The sequence below is a fragment of the Clytia hemisphaerica genome, unplaced genomic scaffold, assembly GCF_902728285.1.
Source record: "Clytia hemisphaerica strain Z4C2 unplaced genomic scaffold, Clytia hemisphaerica genome assembly, whole genome shotgun sequence".
NCBI lineage: Eukaryota > Metazoa > Cnidaria > Hydrozoa > Leptothecata > Clytiidae > Clytia > Clytia hemisphaerica.
This window is the reverse complement of record NW_027103529.1, coordinates 217,892-236,489: the sequence shown is the minus strand read 5'-3', so window position 1 is coordinate 236,489 and position 18,598 is coordinate 217,892. Positions and strand designations below refer to the sequence as shown.

Here is an 18,598-nt window from a genome sequence, read left to right as displayed (position 1 = left end):
CAAGGTTGACTTGGCTCAAATCTTTTCATCTATGGCTCAAATTTTAGGCAATTTCTGATAGTTTTTGAAAAAGTTAATTTCATTAAAAAGTGGCGGGTTATTTTTTGATGAATTCCTTTAGAAGTTTTGCGGCGCACTTGTTTGCTTGCGAGTCAAGTGAACAATAGAGCGCTTTCACAGCATTTTTCTTTGATGCGCATCTTGGCGGGACGCTAAGTGTGACTAACTGTTTGTCAGTCAAGGATTATACCCTAAAGAGATATACTCATTTAAGAGAAGGTCTCTTAAGATTTCTTTCTCTTAACAAGGAGACTTTTCTTTCTTCATTAATTTTTGGCCTTCCCATCACTTTGCACAAGTTTTGAACTTCATAGATTGACTCAGCACGTTTTTTTCTCCCTTCTAGCAAAATTTGGTTGAGTTCTGCTTATGTTTCGTGGACCTAGCCTGCTGACTTTTAGTTTTAGTGACTTGTTCTCACTTGTTTGATTTTTGTAATAAAAAAAAAGTCATTATTGTGAACTTTGAACATTCTTTAAATGGAGGTATTTCCACTAACTGCGCAGACAAATAGAGATGAAGCGGCAATCATGGCCTAGGGCGCTACTTAGTTCCGCCTTATTTTGATAAGAGGAATAGCTTTTTCTAAACCTGGAATATTGAAGTTCCGGCTGTACTGAACGAAAGTCCAAGCCCCGTTTCCCGATTTTCCCACTGCTTCCCATTGCTTCCCATTGTTACTTAACTCTCGCATATAGCTCAAAAAAAGTCTATTAACGAGATTGTTACAGAAAGTGCTGGGTCAAAAATGTAAATTAAGCAAATTTCAAGATATCGGCCAAAAAGTGATTTTGACATTACGAAATTCGTCGAAAAAACATGTCATAAGTAAGATTCAAAGGATGTCATTATTAAAAAAAGGCAATAACTTCAAGTCTAATAAAGCAATCAACACCAAATTTTGACGTCAAAAAATGATGACGTTGTTAAAAATTTTTCATTCTCGTTTTCATGTTATTAGATGCTGTTTTAGAGCTTTAGACCGTGTCACTGGTCGAAATATTGAAACTACCATGAGTTGGCTGATTTATCAAAAATACGCACATGATTAGCAGAGCAAGCGTTATCGTATGTATATCGCAGATATCTTGCTCCGGAATAACTGAAGTGCACCAGAACATTCCGGAGTTCTGGTGTAGACCAATCGCCGAAAGTGCTCCGGAACACTGAAAGTGATCCAAAATCATCCGGTGTTCGGGAGCACGTAAAAAAACGGTACTTTTTGCTCCGTACGTTTCCGGAGCGCCAGGAGGGTCCTAGCAGAAAAGTTCTTATTATTGCTTGAACACTAATTTTTGAATCATACTCTTTGCCTCAATGAAATATGTAGTACTAATATTTCAAATGATTAATGTTTTAATTGGAGTAAATGAAAATGGATCCAACAAAAAATAAAACATTTCAGCTGCAAGGACAATCTGGTGGTTTTAGTGATCGTTTAAATTCAATCTTTGGGAGCTTGGATGAAAAACAATCAATAAATGAAGACTCTAACAAGATAATAAACAGCAAAAATAATGATGAGAGAATATCACAGAAAACAAGGAGAAAAGAGCTCATAGAGAATATCACCAAGCCGATAGTAGAAATGAAAAACAAGAGTTTAGTAAACCTGGTGAAAGATCTCATCATAGAGAAAGTCGAGAACTTTATAAGCCTCCCAAAAGGTGTCCAAGAGATAATAACGAATTCCAAAAACCTTATGACAGACCACAAAGAGGACGTAGAAATGCAAGGGTACCTGATCATGTTCTTCATCCTGAAAAATACCAGAAATATAGGTACGTTTATTTGAACCTTTTGTTACATCTTTCTTGGCTCATGTTGATTAAAATGACAAATGGTGCCAAAGATATATATTTTTACAAAAGCAAACTGACTGCTTTCTCTGATATTCTTTTTTTTTCTTCATATAATTAATTATAGTTTAAGACTATGTAAAACTAGGTATCTTTTGAAAAAAAATCTTATGATTTATAACAAAGTAACCGAAAACAAGAAATTTGATTTTGTTCATCTTGAACCAGTTTGAACTAAAGTTAAAGACATTTTTTGTTTATTTCTAGTTTGAAGCAAGATGGAACACGTGATTCAAAATTAAAAGGTGATGCCCTGAACAAAAAGATTGCATTAGATTTTATAGACAGTCTCAGAGGAGAAAAAGATTTGGAGAATGAGGACTTCAACAGAGACAAGGGTGTCGATTTCAAGCCAAAATTTAGACAATCAAGTAGCAAAACTAATAATGATGATAATAAAATAAATTCAAAAAGACCTACTTTCCAATCATCACATGGAGCCAAAGCCAGAGTTATGGAAACGTTTGAGTTTGGAAAATCCTCAACATTTTCAAAAAGTAAACAAAAAGAAATAGAAATTTCTGAGAAAGAGCCTTCTTCTAGCAAACCAACTAAATCAGAAGACAAGGTGTCTACAGGTGGAGGAATAACACTTAACTATTATGAGGATGAAGAAGAGGATGAGACTTGAACATAAAATAATTTATTATAGAGTTTTATTACAAATTTCCACGAGAATCCTATTACACTACTTGTCATTCTACAAAGAATTTTTAATACAATTTCTGCTTGGGATTATTACAAATCTGTCTATGTTCAGGGAGTTTGGTGTTTCCCACATTCAATTATTCAATGAGCTAACCTAATATAATATGACCATACTTGAATATAAAACTTTCTTATGAGGCTTTAATAAGGAAAATCTTGTACAAAAGCTTTGCTAAGCCTTGGTGATAAATTTGAAAATTTTAATGTAAAAAAAAAAGGAAGATTTAAGACAATGCCCTGGAAAGGCATGGATATGGCTATTATGGCTGAGATATGGCTATTGCCATATTTTGGAATACCTTATTCATTTTTGTCTTTTTCACTTTAATTATCTTTAATGGTGTCTAGCAGTACCTACTTTTGAAAATAAATGGAAGGTGTTGTCTATTAGGGACCTACGTTTTAAATCTTGGAAATCCCACTGTTTCGAATTTTTCAAAATCTAGTTTCAGCCCTTCTATTTCAGAGGTATAGAAAATAAAAATAAAATCATAAGTTTCGACCCTCAATTTCGATTGTTTGCTTCATATTCTTAACATTATCACTTTTTTTCATTCCAGATTCTAAAAATAAAAATAAAAACTGACAAAACTAAAAAATATATGAATAAACTTTTCCCAGTTATTAGAAGAACTTTACATACTCGATCATTTTCATCCACCACTACAAGAATGAATGCCTTTGTAGAACGCCAACAACAAGCTGAGAAAACTATCGATTTGTTAAAACAACAGATTGCTGTTTTGGTTTCAATTGCAGGTTTGTAAATTATTTATTACCAGATTAGAACATGTTGCATGTAAAAAAAACACTGCTGGAAAATTTCAAAGCAGAAACAAGATGTTTTTCGAGGTAAAAAAGTGCAATTGTCATCTGACTGGAAAAAAGTGGGATGTTGGTTAACAATTGGGTTGGTTGATGCTTTTTTTTGAATAGTGGGTTTATAGATCATTGTTTAATTCCTTACTTGAAAATTGATTCATTTTCTGCAGAACAAGCGAATTCAGCCAATAAGCTATGCTATCTAATTTTACTTTCAATAACAATTTAAAATAATGTTCTCATAGAGTTATTTATTGATATATTCCTTCAAATACTTGATTTCTTTTTTTACAGAGCAAAAGCAGAAGATAGCAGAAAAGGTATACCTATCATAAATCTACAAGCATGATTTACTCAGACTCTGTTATATGGCACTTTTTACATGGTTGTTGGTCAAATTTTGCACCATTGTTGCTATACGTTGATAGCTAATATTCAGATGATTTTCAAATGATACACTAATAAAGTAATGTGATTTAGATTTAAAAATGTCCTAATTTACATAATTTTCTTTTTCGCGCAACCAGGATTGGACTTAGGCTTGAAGACAACATAATTATTGTCAAAAAATGAAAAATTTCTGTCTATATTTTAAAAGAAGAATACATTTTCAAAAGCGTCTACACTTACAGATTGGTTTTGGTTTTTGTTTTAACCTCTTTTCTTTGCTTTTTAACCTTACCAGGAGGAGATTCAAAAGCTTCGCAAAGAAAATGAGCAAGCAGAAAAACAAGTCCAGAAATTGAAATATGATTTACGCTTTTATGAATCACAAAATGGAGGTAAAGTCTAAAAGCTATTTACTTTTTTAAAATACTATCAAAAGTTGTTTCTATCCGCTGTTATCTTTATCCTTAATGACTTTTAAAAATCAAACTTTCATATCATGAGAAGAAATTTAGTTTGTTGTCCAGTTATCTTCTATTAGGTGACCCATAGTTTGTAGAGGGGTCAAGACCCCCCTTAGGAATTCATTTGAAATTTCACACCCCCCCCCCCCCTTAGAAAATCAGTATAAATGAAACGATGAAATGAAAGTCATAATTTCGCATAATTCAAGGAAGATCCCCCTTATCTAAGAAGACCCCCCCTTAACTGGCAACCCCCCTTAGGAAAGTCATACTTTTAACACCCCCTTGCTTTTGGTTCATCAAAACCTAAGACCCCCCCTAAATGTAAGGGGGTAGAAACTATGATGGTGATTGATAAGTTGTATAGTTTTCCTATGGAACGAGATATCCTTATGTAACTTGAAATAATTGTTTCCAAGATCAATTCCATGTTTAAAACTACATTAAATTTAACCGCCTTTTCTTTACCTTACATTTTTACGAGGAACGTAATCACATAAACAAAAATTATGGTACGAAAATTGAATCTCAAACTTTGATCATACGATATTATGTTAAACTTTCATTTTGTAGTCAAACAAATAGCTGTTCCTGAGAAATCCACCCCAGTTGCATCAACCCCAACAACGGTGGAAGAGACACCAAAACCTTCGCAACCAGCACCTTCTTCAGGTGACAAGAAGAATGAGAAAGCAAAAGCTTCCAACGAGAACAAGAAAGACAAGAAGAAAGCCAACAAAGAAAATAAAGCACCAAAAGCAGCGGCAGGTAGGTTTATTGCAGTATATGATATAAATACCCCTTTTCAAAGACACTGGGCTGCTTTTGTTCGGATTTCTTTGGTTAAAGTTCTGGCAGTGATTTTAGTGATATTGTTATTAAATAATAAGTTGATTCATTTTGAGGGGGGGGTTAAATTTGTCGAATTTGCCGATTTTCAGCAAAAAACTTTCCCAATTTTTAAACCCCGCCAAATATTGTATTTTTTGCCATGCCAACAAAAATCCATGCCAAAATTAACTTCTTGAGTCCCCTATACAATCCTAGTCCGAAAATCTCTATAGAACCTCTCTACTTTCTTCGTCTTTCTACAGCCCAACCATTAGTAGAATCTCAAGTCACCGATTGATTATTCGATATAAGTCGATGCCGAAAGTATAGATTTTTTATCTGCTATGCTTATTTCAGAGGGCGCAAAACCAATCGATGTTTCACGATTGAACTTGAAAATTGGAAAGATCATTGATGTGAAACGACATCCTGATGCTGATGGTCTGTTCATGGAAACAGGTGCGCTCAATATTTCATAAAATGATGCACATTATAAGATTTTATTAGTTACCTGTAACCTTTTCTTGTTTACAACGATTATCGATGCTACTTACGACTGTGTAATATCACATCAGTTATTGCACGGTCCTGCAAACCTGATTCATAATCATTTGACCCTAATAAGTTTGAACCTTAGTTTTAAATCGGTTTGAGCCTGGGTATGCTTATAAGCGTAATGCTTCATAAAAGCGTGAAAATTGTCATTGTTCGTGGATTCATGGTGAAAATTCAGACAACTATTCTATGGGTCTTGTGGTGTCCTTTGTTCCAACGTTTGTGCATGAAATATAACGCTACTCTTTTACTGTCTTTTTAGTGGAATTTGGTGAAGAAAAGCCGAGGACAATTTTGAGTGGTTTGGTAAAACATTATACTCTGGAACAAATGAAGGTGAGAGCTTCCCAATTTCGAAAGTCAACATAGGGTTTTATGTTCAGTATAATTTTTTATACTCTGTCTTAGTGACCCAGTGAGAATTCTGTTAGCCGTTAAAGCTTTGAATCCATCAAAGTAACAAAGTCATATTTTCTTGTCCTTTTCATTTTCAGGATCGAACAGCCATCTTTTTATGCAATCTCAAACCACAAAAGTAAGTACACTATAGTTTAATTTTTCAAAATTCAAACCAATTTTTAACTATACTGTTACAAAGTGTGCACTAGGGTCCGACATTTCACCTCTAATTTTTTTAAACCCCAACACTCAAAAAAAACCCCTGACCTGAAACTTCACCTCAAATGTCCAATCTAAAAATACGCTTGATTTGATTGAGATGATGTTCTTAAGATATAACCTTAATATAATGCTATTGGTTCTTGGCATTATTTGAGTTTATTAAGATTTAGTTTAATTTATTTTTATGGAGAGATTATGACAATTGAAAAGCTCCGATTTTCGTACATCACGTGTAACCTTTTCGCTGTAAAACATTTTTCTTTTGACTATGGAAATTTTCGAGCTGAAGCTCTTTTTTATCTGGTTATTCCCTTAACGACCAGTTATGGATGGCTGTGTTACCAGTAACGACAATGACCGCCAACTACAGTACAAGAAATCGGAAATTAGCTCTTGTTCTATGATTAATAAAATGTTTTCAAGGAGTTTACTGAAACTTTATCTTCTAAGGAGAGTTTCTTTCCCCTTCACCACTTTACAGGATGAGAGGCATTGCATCGGAAGGAATGATCATGTGTGCGTCCACACCAGAAAAAGTGGAAATCATCACGCCACCCGAAGGTGCTGCTATTGGCGATCGTGTTATCTGTCCGCAATTTGCCGGTAAGAATTCTCATGGCTGCACCTAAATTCGTTTGCCCTAATTTGAGAATATCGTCTGCAATGTTTTCAATGCTCTTGATTATTTTTCCATATTTGTATTTCTTGTTTGTAAAAGTCAAACTTATAGCCAAGACCTACTACGTTGTCAATGTAAAGAGTTGATTCAGTCTTTGATTTTATGCATCTTTATACTTTCTAACAGGTGAACCTGATGGACAACTTAATCCAAAGAAAAAGGTAAACAACTTCTTTAAATTTCAGTTTCCGATTCAGATCCCGAAAATCCCTCTGATATAATTTTGTCCTACCAAGTTCTTTCCAGATCCAGACCATTTAATATTCTTCAAAGCAATCATTCGCTTTTTTACCAATAGTTTCGATTTTGTTCTAAAAGCAAGCCTATATTTTTTTCCGTGTTTCAAAAGAACAAAAACGTTGCAATGCGAATGAAGGCTATAGGAATCCTCCCTTCATCTACTTATGCTTTTATCTACCGTTTTTAGCCATCTATTTTTTTCTAAAACGGAGACGGTAGCTTTAAATTTGTCTAGATCCTGATTGACTCAGGACACCTTCTTTTTGCGGATCAAAACTGTTTGTTGTTCCAAATCATTTCAGTCACATCGCCGTACTAGAAAATACGGATATGTTAACCTGCCTTTAACTCAACTACTAATACTCAGACCCTCACTGATCGAAACTGGAATGGGCAATCCTATTTGTTCGAATTATAGAAAGATTCGAATGATAGAAGTTAAAAAAGTGAGAGTCTACTGTAACTTGCAACTTCATTTTTTCTGTAGATTTGGGAGCAAGTTGCACCAGACCTTGCCGTCGATGATGAAGGATTTGCTTCGTACAAAGGGAACTCACTTGTCATCGAGGGTAAAGGAAAATGTAAAGCACCTACAATGACAAAATGTCCCATCAAATAATCTAGATTTTGTTTTGTTTATACAGAAAGTTTTATATTGAAGAATATGAGATGTACTATTTGACTAAACCTATAATGTGTTTTTTTTTGGTCTTCGCAAAACATTGATCCTGACAAGGAGGCAAATTAGGGGTTTGGGTATTAGTTTGGTAATATAACGTCTTTTTATCTACTTGAAAAAATAGTATATGGTCAGATTTCAGCACCATAAAAGGCATCATAAAATAAAGCAATTCAAAAGCATTTTCAGACCTTTAATAATTCATGCCACATGTTATCACATGAGGTGGCCTTATTTCTTCGATGGTACCCTTAAAGGTTATGTTTTTACATAAGTGTTCCCGTTTCATATCAGACACATATTTCATATCAGGACAGCGTCTGCCTTTTGTTGTATCATGCTGATATAAGCAAAAAATGTTTTTCTTTTCCTCTTTCTGACAAATAAATGTATGCTATTTTAGGCCTTTATAGGAGGTTTTTTCTTGTTCAATAGCAAATAGCAAAAACATCATTCATCTGCTAAATTAAAGTCCTGCTAAATTCAATTTTTCGAGCAATCCGCCGAATCAGATTTCCTCTGAAAAATTCCCGGTAGAACTTTTCCTTTAGGGAAATAACTTTTAACGCCTTTTTTTTGAATTTTCTATTCTTTGAATAATGATTTATGGTTGAGACACCTGCGTTATACCTTAAGGGAACTTATTTTGGCGAGAACTAATTTTGGTGGAACTGGCGAGCGAACTCGAAATTCGCCAAATTTAGTTCCCACCAAAATCAATTTTATAGTTATAGGTCATTCGCCAAATTAAGTTCTCGCCAAAATTAATAAAATCGTTGACTCGTCAAAATAAGTTCTCGCCAAAATTAAAAAAGTTTTTGAATCGACCGTTCGTCAAAATTAGTTCTCACTAAAAAAAGCTCCCTTAAGTAGGTAGTTCCATCACCACAAGGTTTAATTTCAGAGAAAGCTAAACTAGTGCTGCTTTACTTACGTGTTACGTTACTATATTTTGTTAGTAGAGGGCCGGCAGTGTGAAAAATTTCTCCAAACCCTAATTTTTGTATTTATTTTTCTTCTAACCTAATATGAGAATGCTTCAAATCATTAACAGAGAGGGGGCTCGACTTTTGGGGCATTTAATTTCCAAGCAAAAAAAAAGTGAATATTGCGACGGCCCCGTCCCTGTTCTCTGTCGGCTTGTTAGAGCCCGGCCCCGCTGGTCCGTTTATGCGAATTTCAATGTTTTTAGCCCACCGTTGTTATCTTACGTCATCATTATTGCTCTTTTGGCGCTTCAGTGGACGTAATCGAAAGTGACAAATAAAGAGGCTAGGTTCAAAAGTGAAGTGAAGAAGACACTCACAACTTATAATCAAACCACCAAAACACACTAAAAAGTTGAATTTAAGAATCAAATGGGTAAGTAGCACTTTGACAAACTTTACCATACAACATTGACTTGTAGTTTTTCATTTATCATTTATTTTTTATATTTTTCACAAAAAACAACGGTATAGCCCCTTGATCTTGCATAAACCCAAACATTTTCTGGTCATGTCTGGGCCAAAATAGTAAAACATTCTTTTGGTCGGGACATTGATATTCAGGTCAAGTTTGGGCTACAAAAATTTGGGTTTTCTGCCTTCAAAAACCTCCAGCCCGAGAGGAAAATTGCTGAATGCCGAATGTCAATCACGTGACAAATCATATCCTTTCCATACGGTTGAGAGTGTATGATGAAAGTGGTGGATTGTATGTTTTCGGGACATCAGAGGGCGTCAAATACTCTTCTTTGATTTACGATGGAAAATCGGCCTTCTTTAGAGCATAGACCAGACCCGATCAATCGAACTTGTCGAACAAATCGAATAATCGAACTATTCGAGCTCCATCGAACGATTAAAGTTCGATTAAAAAAATTAATCGAACTCTAAGATTTTTTAAAAGATTGTGAGTGTTCGATTAAGTTCGATCAATGGGTTTCGGTTCGATCAGTTCGATAAACCAATTTTTTTCGACAAGTTTGTGCTGCTCTGCCACCGTATATTAGCTTCTTTTCAAAGCCAAATTCGGAATGTAAATCGGGAAATTACTTCCGATAACGGATTACACACTTTTCCTGTATCCTTATAGCGCCAGAGGCGGGGTTTGTTGGGGCATAGTATTCCGCCACTCGGCCGCGCGCGAAATCGCAACAGAGGGGGCTACGGACTTTATTCCGGATAGACAAATATCCTGGTACAATAAACGTCAAGCTGTTAAGTCCGGGAACTGTCGAAATGGCAATCACGTGCCAGGACAAAGTTTTTGCAAGCGAGGGAAGATATATGAGGATTAAATATCATCGAACTAATCAAACTTTTTACTGACCGAAATAATCGAACTGCTATTGCTTCAAAAATTGTGAGTGTTCGATTAGGTTCGATTAATTTTTTTAATCGAATTTTAATCGTTCGATGAAGTTCGATTAGTTCGATTGTTCGATTGGTTCGGCAAGTTCGATTGATCAGGTCTGGCATAGAGAAATCAACAGTCGAAAGACGATTAAACGGTAATGGAACACAGTCGAACGACAATCGAATCACGTGTGTTTGGTTTGGGAATGCGAAACACGAACGCGAACAACCCATGTCTAAACTTTTCAATATATCTCCAGAACTAACAGATTTTTTGAAATTCTGTAATAAGGTCCAAGTTTCTGAATAGTTTTACAACTATGTCATAGTGGGAACCCCCCCCCTAACTTTAGGGGGGGGTTGGAGGTTTTCAGAAAAATTTAAGCAGGTGGGGGTTAGCCTGCTCACAAATCTTAGGTGGGGGTTACCCTATACAGGTGGGGGTGACTTTTTTCAGGTGGGGGTTGGAGAGTTTATTTACTAGTTTTCTTATTTTGACTCAAAAACTTTCTTTCAACCCTGCTCATCATAAACATATACATTGACAGTAAAAATCTATTTCTTCCCAAGTCTAATAATTATAACAAAAGATGTATGAAGTATAAAAAGCATAGAAATTATTTTCAAGTGATTAACCTTGCTTACCCTCAAAATTGTTAAAACAGTCAAAAACCTTTTTCAGGTGGGGGTTGGAAACTTTTCAGAATTTAGGTGGGGGTGGTCCAAGAAGGTGGGGGTTGGGTCGGTAGCATTTTTCAGGTGGGGGGTTACCCTATGCAGGTGGGGGTGACTTTATTCAGGTGGGGGTTGGAGGGGTGCTGCCCACTATGTATGTTCTGTGAAAAAATCATAACCATCAGTCAAATACTCGTTCATCTATTATGAGATTGAAGACAAAAATTTGGGAGGAAAAATAAACCTTGAGCACAAAAAATGCTTTATTAAACACTTTTTCCACCGAAAAACAAATAACTTACCTTCCCCAAACATTGAAGAAGCCTCTACTGATTAAAGTAAATGAGATAAGATAAGATAAAACCTTAAAATCAACCAGAATTTACAGAAAAAGACGTGCTTTTCTTGCCGCCATCTTGTTTTAGAATGAGAATTATTTTCGGTTCCAGGTCCCACGGTCTTTTTTTCATCCAATCAGATCGCGCGATTTCGCTTTCGCTTTCTCTAGTCCAATAAGACTGCAGGATTTGAGTCATTTGAGGACAAAAGGTATAGGAAGCTTTACTGAAGGAGGGATAAGGCTGGGACTATCTATGTAAAAGATACGGACAAAAAAGGCACTTTTTTGGGTGATAATTGAGATTTTTTACTTAGAAGCTTTAATTCCCCAACCCCCGTCTCAGGCCCCCCTGATATGAGCACGGGAACCATGTTGGCCACCCCTACTGAAAATTTCAGATCAAAACAAACAAACAAGGAGTTAATTCCTGTTACTCAAAGAAAATTGGAAAAAGCTGGTTTTTGACTGTTTCTGATCCTAAAGTGCTATTTTTGGTAAAAGCTATGCAATTTATGTTAGGATTTCTAGAAAGCTTGCACCCTTTCAGTTAGGGTAACCATCCCGGATCCTGCCATTCTATAGCCCAGCAAAAATTAAATGACAATCTTAAACTTAAGTTTCTTACCATTTGCCATCGAAAACAACCAAAAACATTGCTATTTCCTAAAGCCGGAGACCAAAACAAATTATGTTCCAAGATTATGGCGCCCTTTTGGATCTATTGCTAAGGCCATCTAAAATGGTGGAAAGAGTTGCGGAAAGACAAAGGTGCCCGCTGCTTCGAGGGTGGTAACGCCAAAACGGCCAATATGATCTTCCAACAGAAGGCAGGTTAGTTGCCGCGCAAGTTACGTCATGCACTCCACCGCAGGGCACAACGAAGCGTGTTTCAATGAATATCATTAATTATAAGAATATCTTATGTGCTTACCTTCAGTAAAATTCGATTGCTTCATTGAAAATGAAGAAGGTAAGAAGATAAAAAATGCGCTGGATAATTTTCATTGCAACAGTTTGGTCAATCATAGCTGAAAGTTTGAAAAAGTTTTTCTGACGCAAAAAAGATTTTCAGCCAATTAATTAAGAGCACAGTGTACTTATACTTATTATGTTTGCTACATCGTCTAGGCTAAAAAAAGTGTGAAAAGGCACGAATGCCACTTTTTAATGAGTGATGTTATGATTTCTTTGATTGGGGCTGCATACAGGAAATCGCCAGATGTTCCTAACTGCCTTTTAAACTTTTTTGTTTTCATTCAAAATGACCGGACGCCGATTGGAGAATTAGAGAACACCCGTGGCCTAACTGCCTATCGTCTGATGGGATTAACAAATAATGAGTGTGTAACTTGCCGCATAAGTGACGTCAAACACTCCATCGTTTTGCCACTAATTTGTTCTTCTTCGTTGCAGACACTCGCATGTGTATGTTTCACTACGGATTTTTCATATTTCGATTTAAAAGCCTACTCGGTACGAAAGAGAAATCTTGTATATTTTAATACGCCGTTTATTAACTCAAATCAAATGACTTTGGAGGTTCCATGAAATGGTGGCCGAATTGCCGTCCCATGTTTTGTCAGATATTCCTAAAAGCAGTTGACGGTATTAACCTTTCAAAGCTGCTAACTTTTTTGAAAAAGGCCAAAAAGTTCATAATTTTTTTCTGGAAATTTATTCTTTCAAAGGCCATTTCAGGACAAACAATTCGGGTATCAATTTTGGTATTGTTGGAAAGCTCTTTCTCTCAGCTACAAAAAACAGCAGATTTTTTTCTCTGAATCTCAAGTGGTCAGGAGTTATGACCAAAAGACTGTGTATCGGTAAAATGACCTTTTCAAAACGTATATATACGTCTTTCGCCTCCTAAGGGTTAAAGAGATAATCAGATGGTAATATTTATTTGGCATGTGGGATCTATATATTCTCCTAACTAAGCAAAATCTCAAAATATTTTTGCCTATGTAACTATTTTCCAAAGTCAAGATATAAGTTATAAGTCTTTGGCTTTTAGGATGAAAACAATAGAATTTCAATGTAAGAACTGTGTAAGGACCCATTTTCAAAATTAAATTTTATATCTTAAGATTTTGGAAAATTGTTACACAAAAATACTTTGAGGTTTTACTAAGGACCACAGAAGATTTCAGCAATTAAAATTTCTCAGACCATCTGATTACCCCTTTAATGAAGCTTCAAAATTTAAAAGAAAAATTCAAAATATCTGTAACTAACTTTTTGACATGTTCCTTACTCAATTTGAAGGTTCTGATTTGATTCAGAATTAATGTTACCAAGCTTGAAAAACTGCACATTTTGCATTAAATTTCGTATTATGCATTTGATTTCCATCAGGCAAAATTCTTAGACCAAAATTATCAGACATGATAGAGTTCTTCAAACAAAGCAGATTCCTAAGACAAGAAAGATAAGTGTTTTTATTTATTGAGAAAGACAAGCGTTTTTATTTATTGGAAATTGAAAATATCCCCTGTTTCATAATAAGACTGGGTCTTTCCTTTGCTTTCTCTTCACCCTTCTAACTTTAAACCACAAGTAGTTATTCCTTGCTCAGATTCTAGTTGGAGCGGAGTATTAAAAAGAAACTTTAAGTACACTTGTTTTTGAGATTCATGAGAGGCACTCACTGCGTAGGAGTGTTAACATCCCCTGACATTCTTTTATAAATAGGGCAAAAAATGTCCCACTAAAGTGTTTCTAAATTTCTAGCTGGTTTAATTTTTTGTCCAACCAAAAAACGATCACGTTGGACATATCCGACCATCAAAATATTATTATGTTCAGTTTTCAGGCCTAAACTCTGCATAGATTCAAAGACCTTTTTACCACAAAAATGTCAATATCTTTTGATCTAGGAGAGTTGGAAATTTGAAGCGCTTTCTTGGTAATCAAATAAAAACTTTTGGTTTATTGGTTAGCAATCAGGCGTTTCATTTGCTTTCAAGCATTTAAATTTTCATTTCCCAGTGTTGCTAACTGATGGTATTATAATGAAGTATATAAAAGTATATGAAAGAATTAAAATAAAACTTGCATGCATTTAAAATTGTCATTTTAAAAGTTTAAAAAGAGATTAAAATTTTGCTCCTCCTGAAATTCAAAAATGATTTTCTCCTCTCTCATCTCTTAGAACAAGCCTTTCAAAAACATTATAGACATAACTGGAAAAACACCAGCAAAGGTCCTAGGTCCATTTTCATTTTATTTTCACCCTCTTTACCTATGAATATTTTTTTATCAATAAGACTCATAATATCACAATGTCCTAGAAAATACACAAATGTATAAAGATTAACTGCATTTTCATTCAAAATGAGGGCAATGGAGACCTTGTTATTTTGATTAAAGTCTTATCAAAACTCAAATTATTTTCTATGTTGTAGGTGGTTTCTTTTCAAGAATTTTTGGTGGACTTTTTGGTTCAAAAGAACTTCGTGTATTGATCTTGGGATTGGATGGTGCTGGAAAAACAACAATTTTATACAGACTTCAAGTTGGAGAAGTTGTTACAACAATACCAAGTAAGTCTTTTATTTTCTGTTTATTTATCTCATTGTAAAGCCATTTAGAATTTCCATATTGAAGGCAGAAAGTAATTTTTTCTTTGTTTATTCTTTTTGCAGCTATTGGTTTCAATGTTGAAAGTGTAACATATAAAAATCTGAACTTTCAAGGTATGACAACAGTTGTTCCACTTTATCTAATATTTACACCATTTTATCACTTTTTTTTGTTTTTTACGGTCTGTAAAATTAAAAGATTTCAATCATTCTATTCTTTGTTACTTTTCATTCTCTTTTACATTTTAAGTTTGGGATCTTGGTGGTCAAACAAGTATAAGGTATGCTTCCTTATCAGCTTTAGTCGACAAAACATAGAAAAAACTTTCATCACGATATTGCGGAACCTAGAAATTTAGAGGCTCTGAAGTGCAAGCCAAAGAATCTGGCTCTGACCCTTTTCTCTTATAATGTTTGTGAGAGAGCCAACACACGTCTTCTCATAACTTTTTTTGAAAAATTAAATAATAAGTCATCATGCCTAAAACAAACCTATTTTTGAACCAATTATAAAATATGTGCATAGAAAATTGGGCAAAATCTGCCCTTGTGACCTAACTTGCTGCTGAAGCCATTTGCCATAATAAAGATCAGAAAGATTGCATCGCCAGGTTCCTGGCCTTAGTATTAGGCTAGGATTAAGATTAGAGAAGAAGACAGAGACTGAGATTCTAGATTTGCTTTTAAAATAATATTTTGGATTAAACGTTTCAACTTTTAGACCATACTGGAGATGTTACTATGCAAATACAGATGCTATCATATATGTTGTTGACAGTCAAGATAAAGATAGGATAGGAATCTCAAAACAAGAGCTAATAGCCATGTTGGAGGTACGTGTTATAGTGTTAGATCTTATCAATCTTAGTGCCATTACTATTTTTGAACTAACTAATCACAAGATACACGCTTGGCTATGTTTCAAATGATTCCTCTCCCATCATGGGGCAATGAGGTGGTGTTATTAGTTTGGTTCTCGTCCTTTAACCCTTTAAGTGCCAATGTCGTATATATCAGACATGGGCTATGTAAGAGGGCGAAGCCCTCCTTTAATGCCCAGTTTGAGTTAGAAATCGTCATTTTTGGTCTAACTCGTAGGAATTGGATTGGGCTTCATGGCCAAGCAACAAAAAAAAAAAATCAAAAGTGAGTCTTTTCAGCAAGATTTAAAGCTAAAATGTCAAGTAAATGCAAAAATTTGACAAAAATCAAGAACTTTTTTAAGATTTTGACCGTTTTTTGACCATTTTTGGTCAACAAGTGATCCAAGAACCTCCAAATTTGGCCCAAATTTACTTGATTCTGTCTTCCAGCAAATTAATTTGAAGTTTTACCACTAGTGATAGATACTGAAGCTTTACATCAAGGACAGAAAGATATAAGAGAAGATTCATTCCTTAAAGGGTGAGAATCACATTATAGCGATTCGTACATTCTACCCAATATTTGGGTAAATAAATTCAAAAGATAATTTACCTTACACATACGATAACATGAAGGGAAATTACATTTGATAATTATGGGTAAGAAGGTCTTGTAGTACTAATAGTTGGGAAAACATCCTTCACCTTGCCAGATGATGGGAGAAGAATTGCTCGAAACATAGCCAAATGTTAATCTTGTGATCTAAACCACGTTTAACTTCCAATATGAAAATCAATGGGTCGATTAACTCAAATTTATCTTAATTGTTTCATTTTACATACTTCAATAACGACAATCAACTTCTTATAATTTTTAGGAAGATGAATTAAAGGACGCAATATTATGTGTGTTTGCAAACAAACAGGTTTTATTTTCTGCATAATTATTTGGTTAATTCTTAGAATCGTTTTCTTTTCACTAGTTTTTGATGGAGTGAATCTTTATCTTTTCTTTTCATTTTCTTTTAAACTACCCATCACCCAAAAGTTTTGACAAAGTAGGCCTTTTTAACGTGCCTTTTATTTTTGTGCAAAATTAATGGGTTGGATACATCTGTTGCAATAAAATGTAATGTTTTCCAGGACATGGAAGGTGCAATGACAGCTGCTGACGTATCAAACGCTCTAGGATTATCAGCATTGAAAACAAGAACTTGGTCTATATTCAAAACATCAGCCACTAAAGGAGAAGGGCTTGAAGAGGCTATGGACTGGTAAAAAAAATTTCTGTGTTTTATTTTTCATTGAGTTAAACATTTCTAGTCATGACCCGACCAACACTTTTCTTCGAATTTAGAGAAGCGTTTGATTTGTGGAGAGTATTTTATGTGAATTGTCAGCTTAGGGGACCATTCTTCCAGTTCAATAGACCTTATCGGAGTTTTTGGTTTTTCTAAAAAAGCGATGCATTGTGGGATTGTATCGAGTGTATTACAATAGAAATCTCTTAATAGCAATTCCTCGAGGGAATTCTATTGTAATACACTCGAAACAATCCCACAATGCATCGCTTTTTTATAAAAATCAAAAACTCCAATAAGGTATATTACAATTAGGAGGACCAAATTCAGGGACAGCCTTTTAGGTTTCTACCCCCTCCATATCTGCACCATGTAATATAGTTTCGAAGGTACTCTTTTTTTAATCATCTCGTTTGAAATAGCATGACATGTGTCACTGTAATGGTATCAATTAGAACTCCAACCTGGTAATTTATACCAGCTTAATAATTTATACCAACCTGATAGTTTATCGGGTTATTATAATAATTTATTCTTTTTCTATTTTCAGGCTAGCGGACGCAATTAAAAGTCGACAATAACACAGGTCTTTTTATAGATAGCAGTTCTTCTTTTTAAATTGAGAGCATCAGTTTTATTTGATGTCTATTTGTATGGGTTACAACGAAGTCCTTCCACAAAAGAGGTTTCCAATGAAAATTCAGCTAGAAGTTGTCCTGTCACATTATGTTATATGGCTTCTGTAACTTATTCGTGGAGTCACAAGGTGGATGGATTATTACGTGAAACAGGTTTAAAACTATAAAATACATCATGATGCATATTAAGTTGGCTAAAAAAAAAGTTTATAGCATCCAAGTGTCATACAATAAAATTACATTCAATCCTATGCTGTGGTTAAAAATCCCGTCAGAATAAAAATTCAAGGAATTACAGTAGGTTTTCGGTTCATAATTTTTGTTATTGATTCTCTTTATATTATGATTTTTCCCTTTCGGTAACTTTCAGTTAAAAGTTTAGTTTTTGGGTTAGAAACGTTTCTTTCTCTATGCTGACTTCTAGTTCTTCCATTAATCATGGTTGACATATTCACATAATAAATTGACTAGATTTAGTCTTTCTTTTGGTAGCAAAAAAAAACAGAACTCGATTGCAAATTGAAGTCTTTAAACGCTTGACTTGTTAAACTCGAATCGCTCCCTGTACCTGAGTAAAGTGAGATAAAGGCAGGTTGGATTGATACCATCATTTTATTTATTATTATCATTTTTTTCTTAGTTGTAATATATCATAGTATTCAATATGCAGGGTATCATATAATAATTATGCGCGTTTCTTTCTTTATTATTAGTGATGAAAACCTTAGTTTGAAATTTAGTAGTATTTTTTATATATAGAATTTTTCCCCCTTGAATAAAAACTAATGGTACGTCGTGTATTTTGGACTCATTTCATTTCTAAAAGCAAGAGCATCGTACATTTTCCTAGAAATCGTTACAAATTTCCCAACTGTTTATAAGAAAATGGCTGTCACAATGTATATATCTAAAATCTTTCTTATAAGCAAACAAAGTAAATCGTATCTTGGTTTGAC

General features: G+C 34.5%; 3 protein-coding genes across 3 annotated transcripts; all 3 read left to right on the top strand.

Moving 5' to 3' along the window:
* Nucleotides 1-539: 539 nt before the first annotated feature.
* On the top strand, nt 540-2,664 carry LOC136799670 (U5 small nuclear ribonucleoprotein TSSC4-like). Its single transcript, XM_067056386.1, has 3 exons — nt 540-545; nt 1,588-1,841; nt 2,127-2,664. Exons 1-3 carry the CDS (start codon nt 540-542, stop codon nt 2,548-2,550), a joined length of 684 nt encoding a protein of 227 aa, XP_066912487.1. The 3' UTR covers nt 2,551-2,664.
* A 523-nt stretch (nt 2,665-3,187) lies between these two features.
* On the top strand, nt 3,188-7,913 carry LOC136799648 (aminoacyl tRNA synthase complex-interacting multifunctional protein 1-like). The gene is made up of 10 exons (XM_067056365.1): nt 3,188-3,386; nt 3,744-3,769; nt 4,135-4,231; nt 4,874-5,068; nt 5,489-5,590; nt 5,949-6,022; nt 6,181-6,221; nt 6,789-6,910; nt 7,113-7,147; nt 7,714-7,913. Exons 1-10 carry the CDS (start codon nt 3,230-3,232, stop codon nt 7,843-7,845), a joined length of 981 nt encoding a protein of 326 aa, XP_066912466.1. The 5' UTR covers nt 3,188-3,229; the 3' UTR covers nt 7,846-7,913.
* Nucleotides 7,914-9,164: 1,251 nt separating this feature from the next.
* On the top strand, nt 9,165-18,438 carry LOC136799647 (ADP-ribosylation factor-like protein 1). The gene is made up of 8 exons (XM_067056364.1): nt 9,165-9,267; nt 14,664-14,801; nt 14,904-14,954; nt 15,091-15,121; nt 15,562-15,673; nt 16,582-16,629; nt 16,847-16,977; nt 17,555-18,438. The coding sequence occupies exons 1-8, from the start codon at nt 9,264-9,266 to the stop codon at nt 17,583-17,585; spliced, it is 546 nt and encodes a 181-aa protein (XP_066912465.1). The 5' UTR covers nt 9,165-9,263; the 3' UTR covers nt 17,586-18,438.
* Nucleotides 18,439-18,598: the final 160 nt, after the last annotated feature.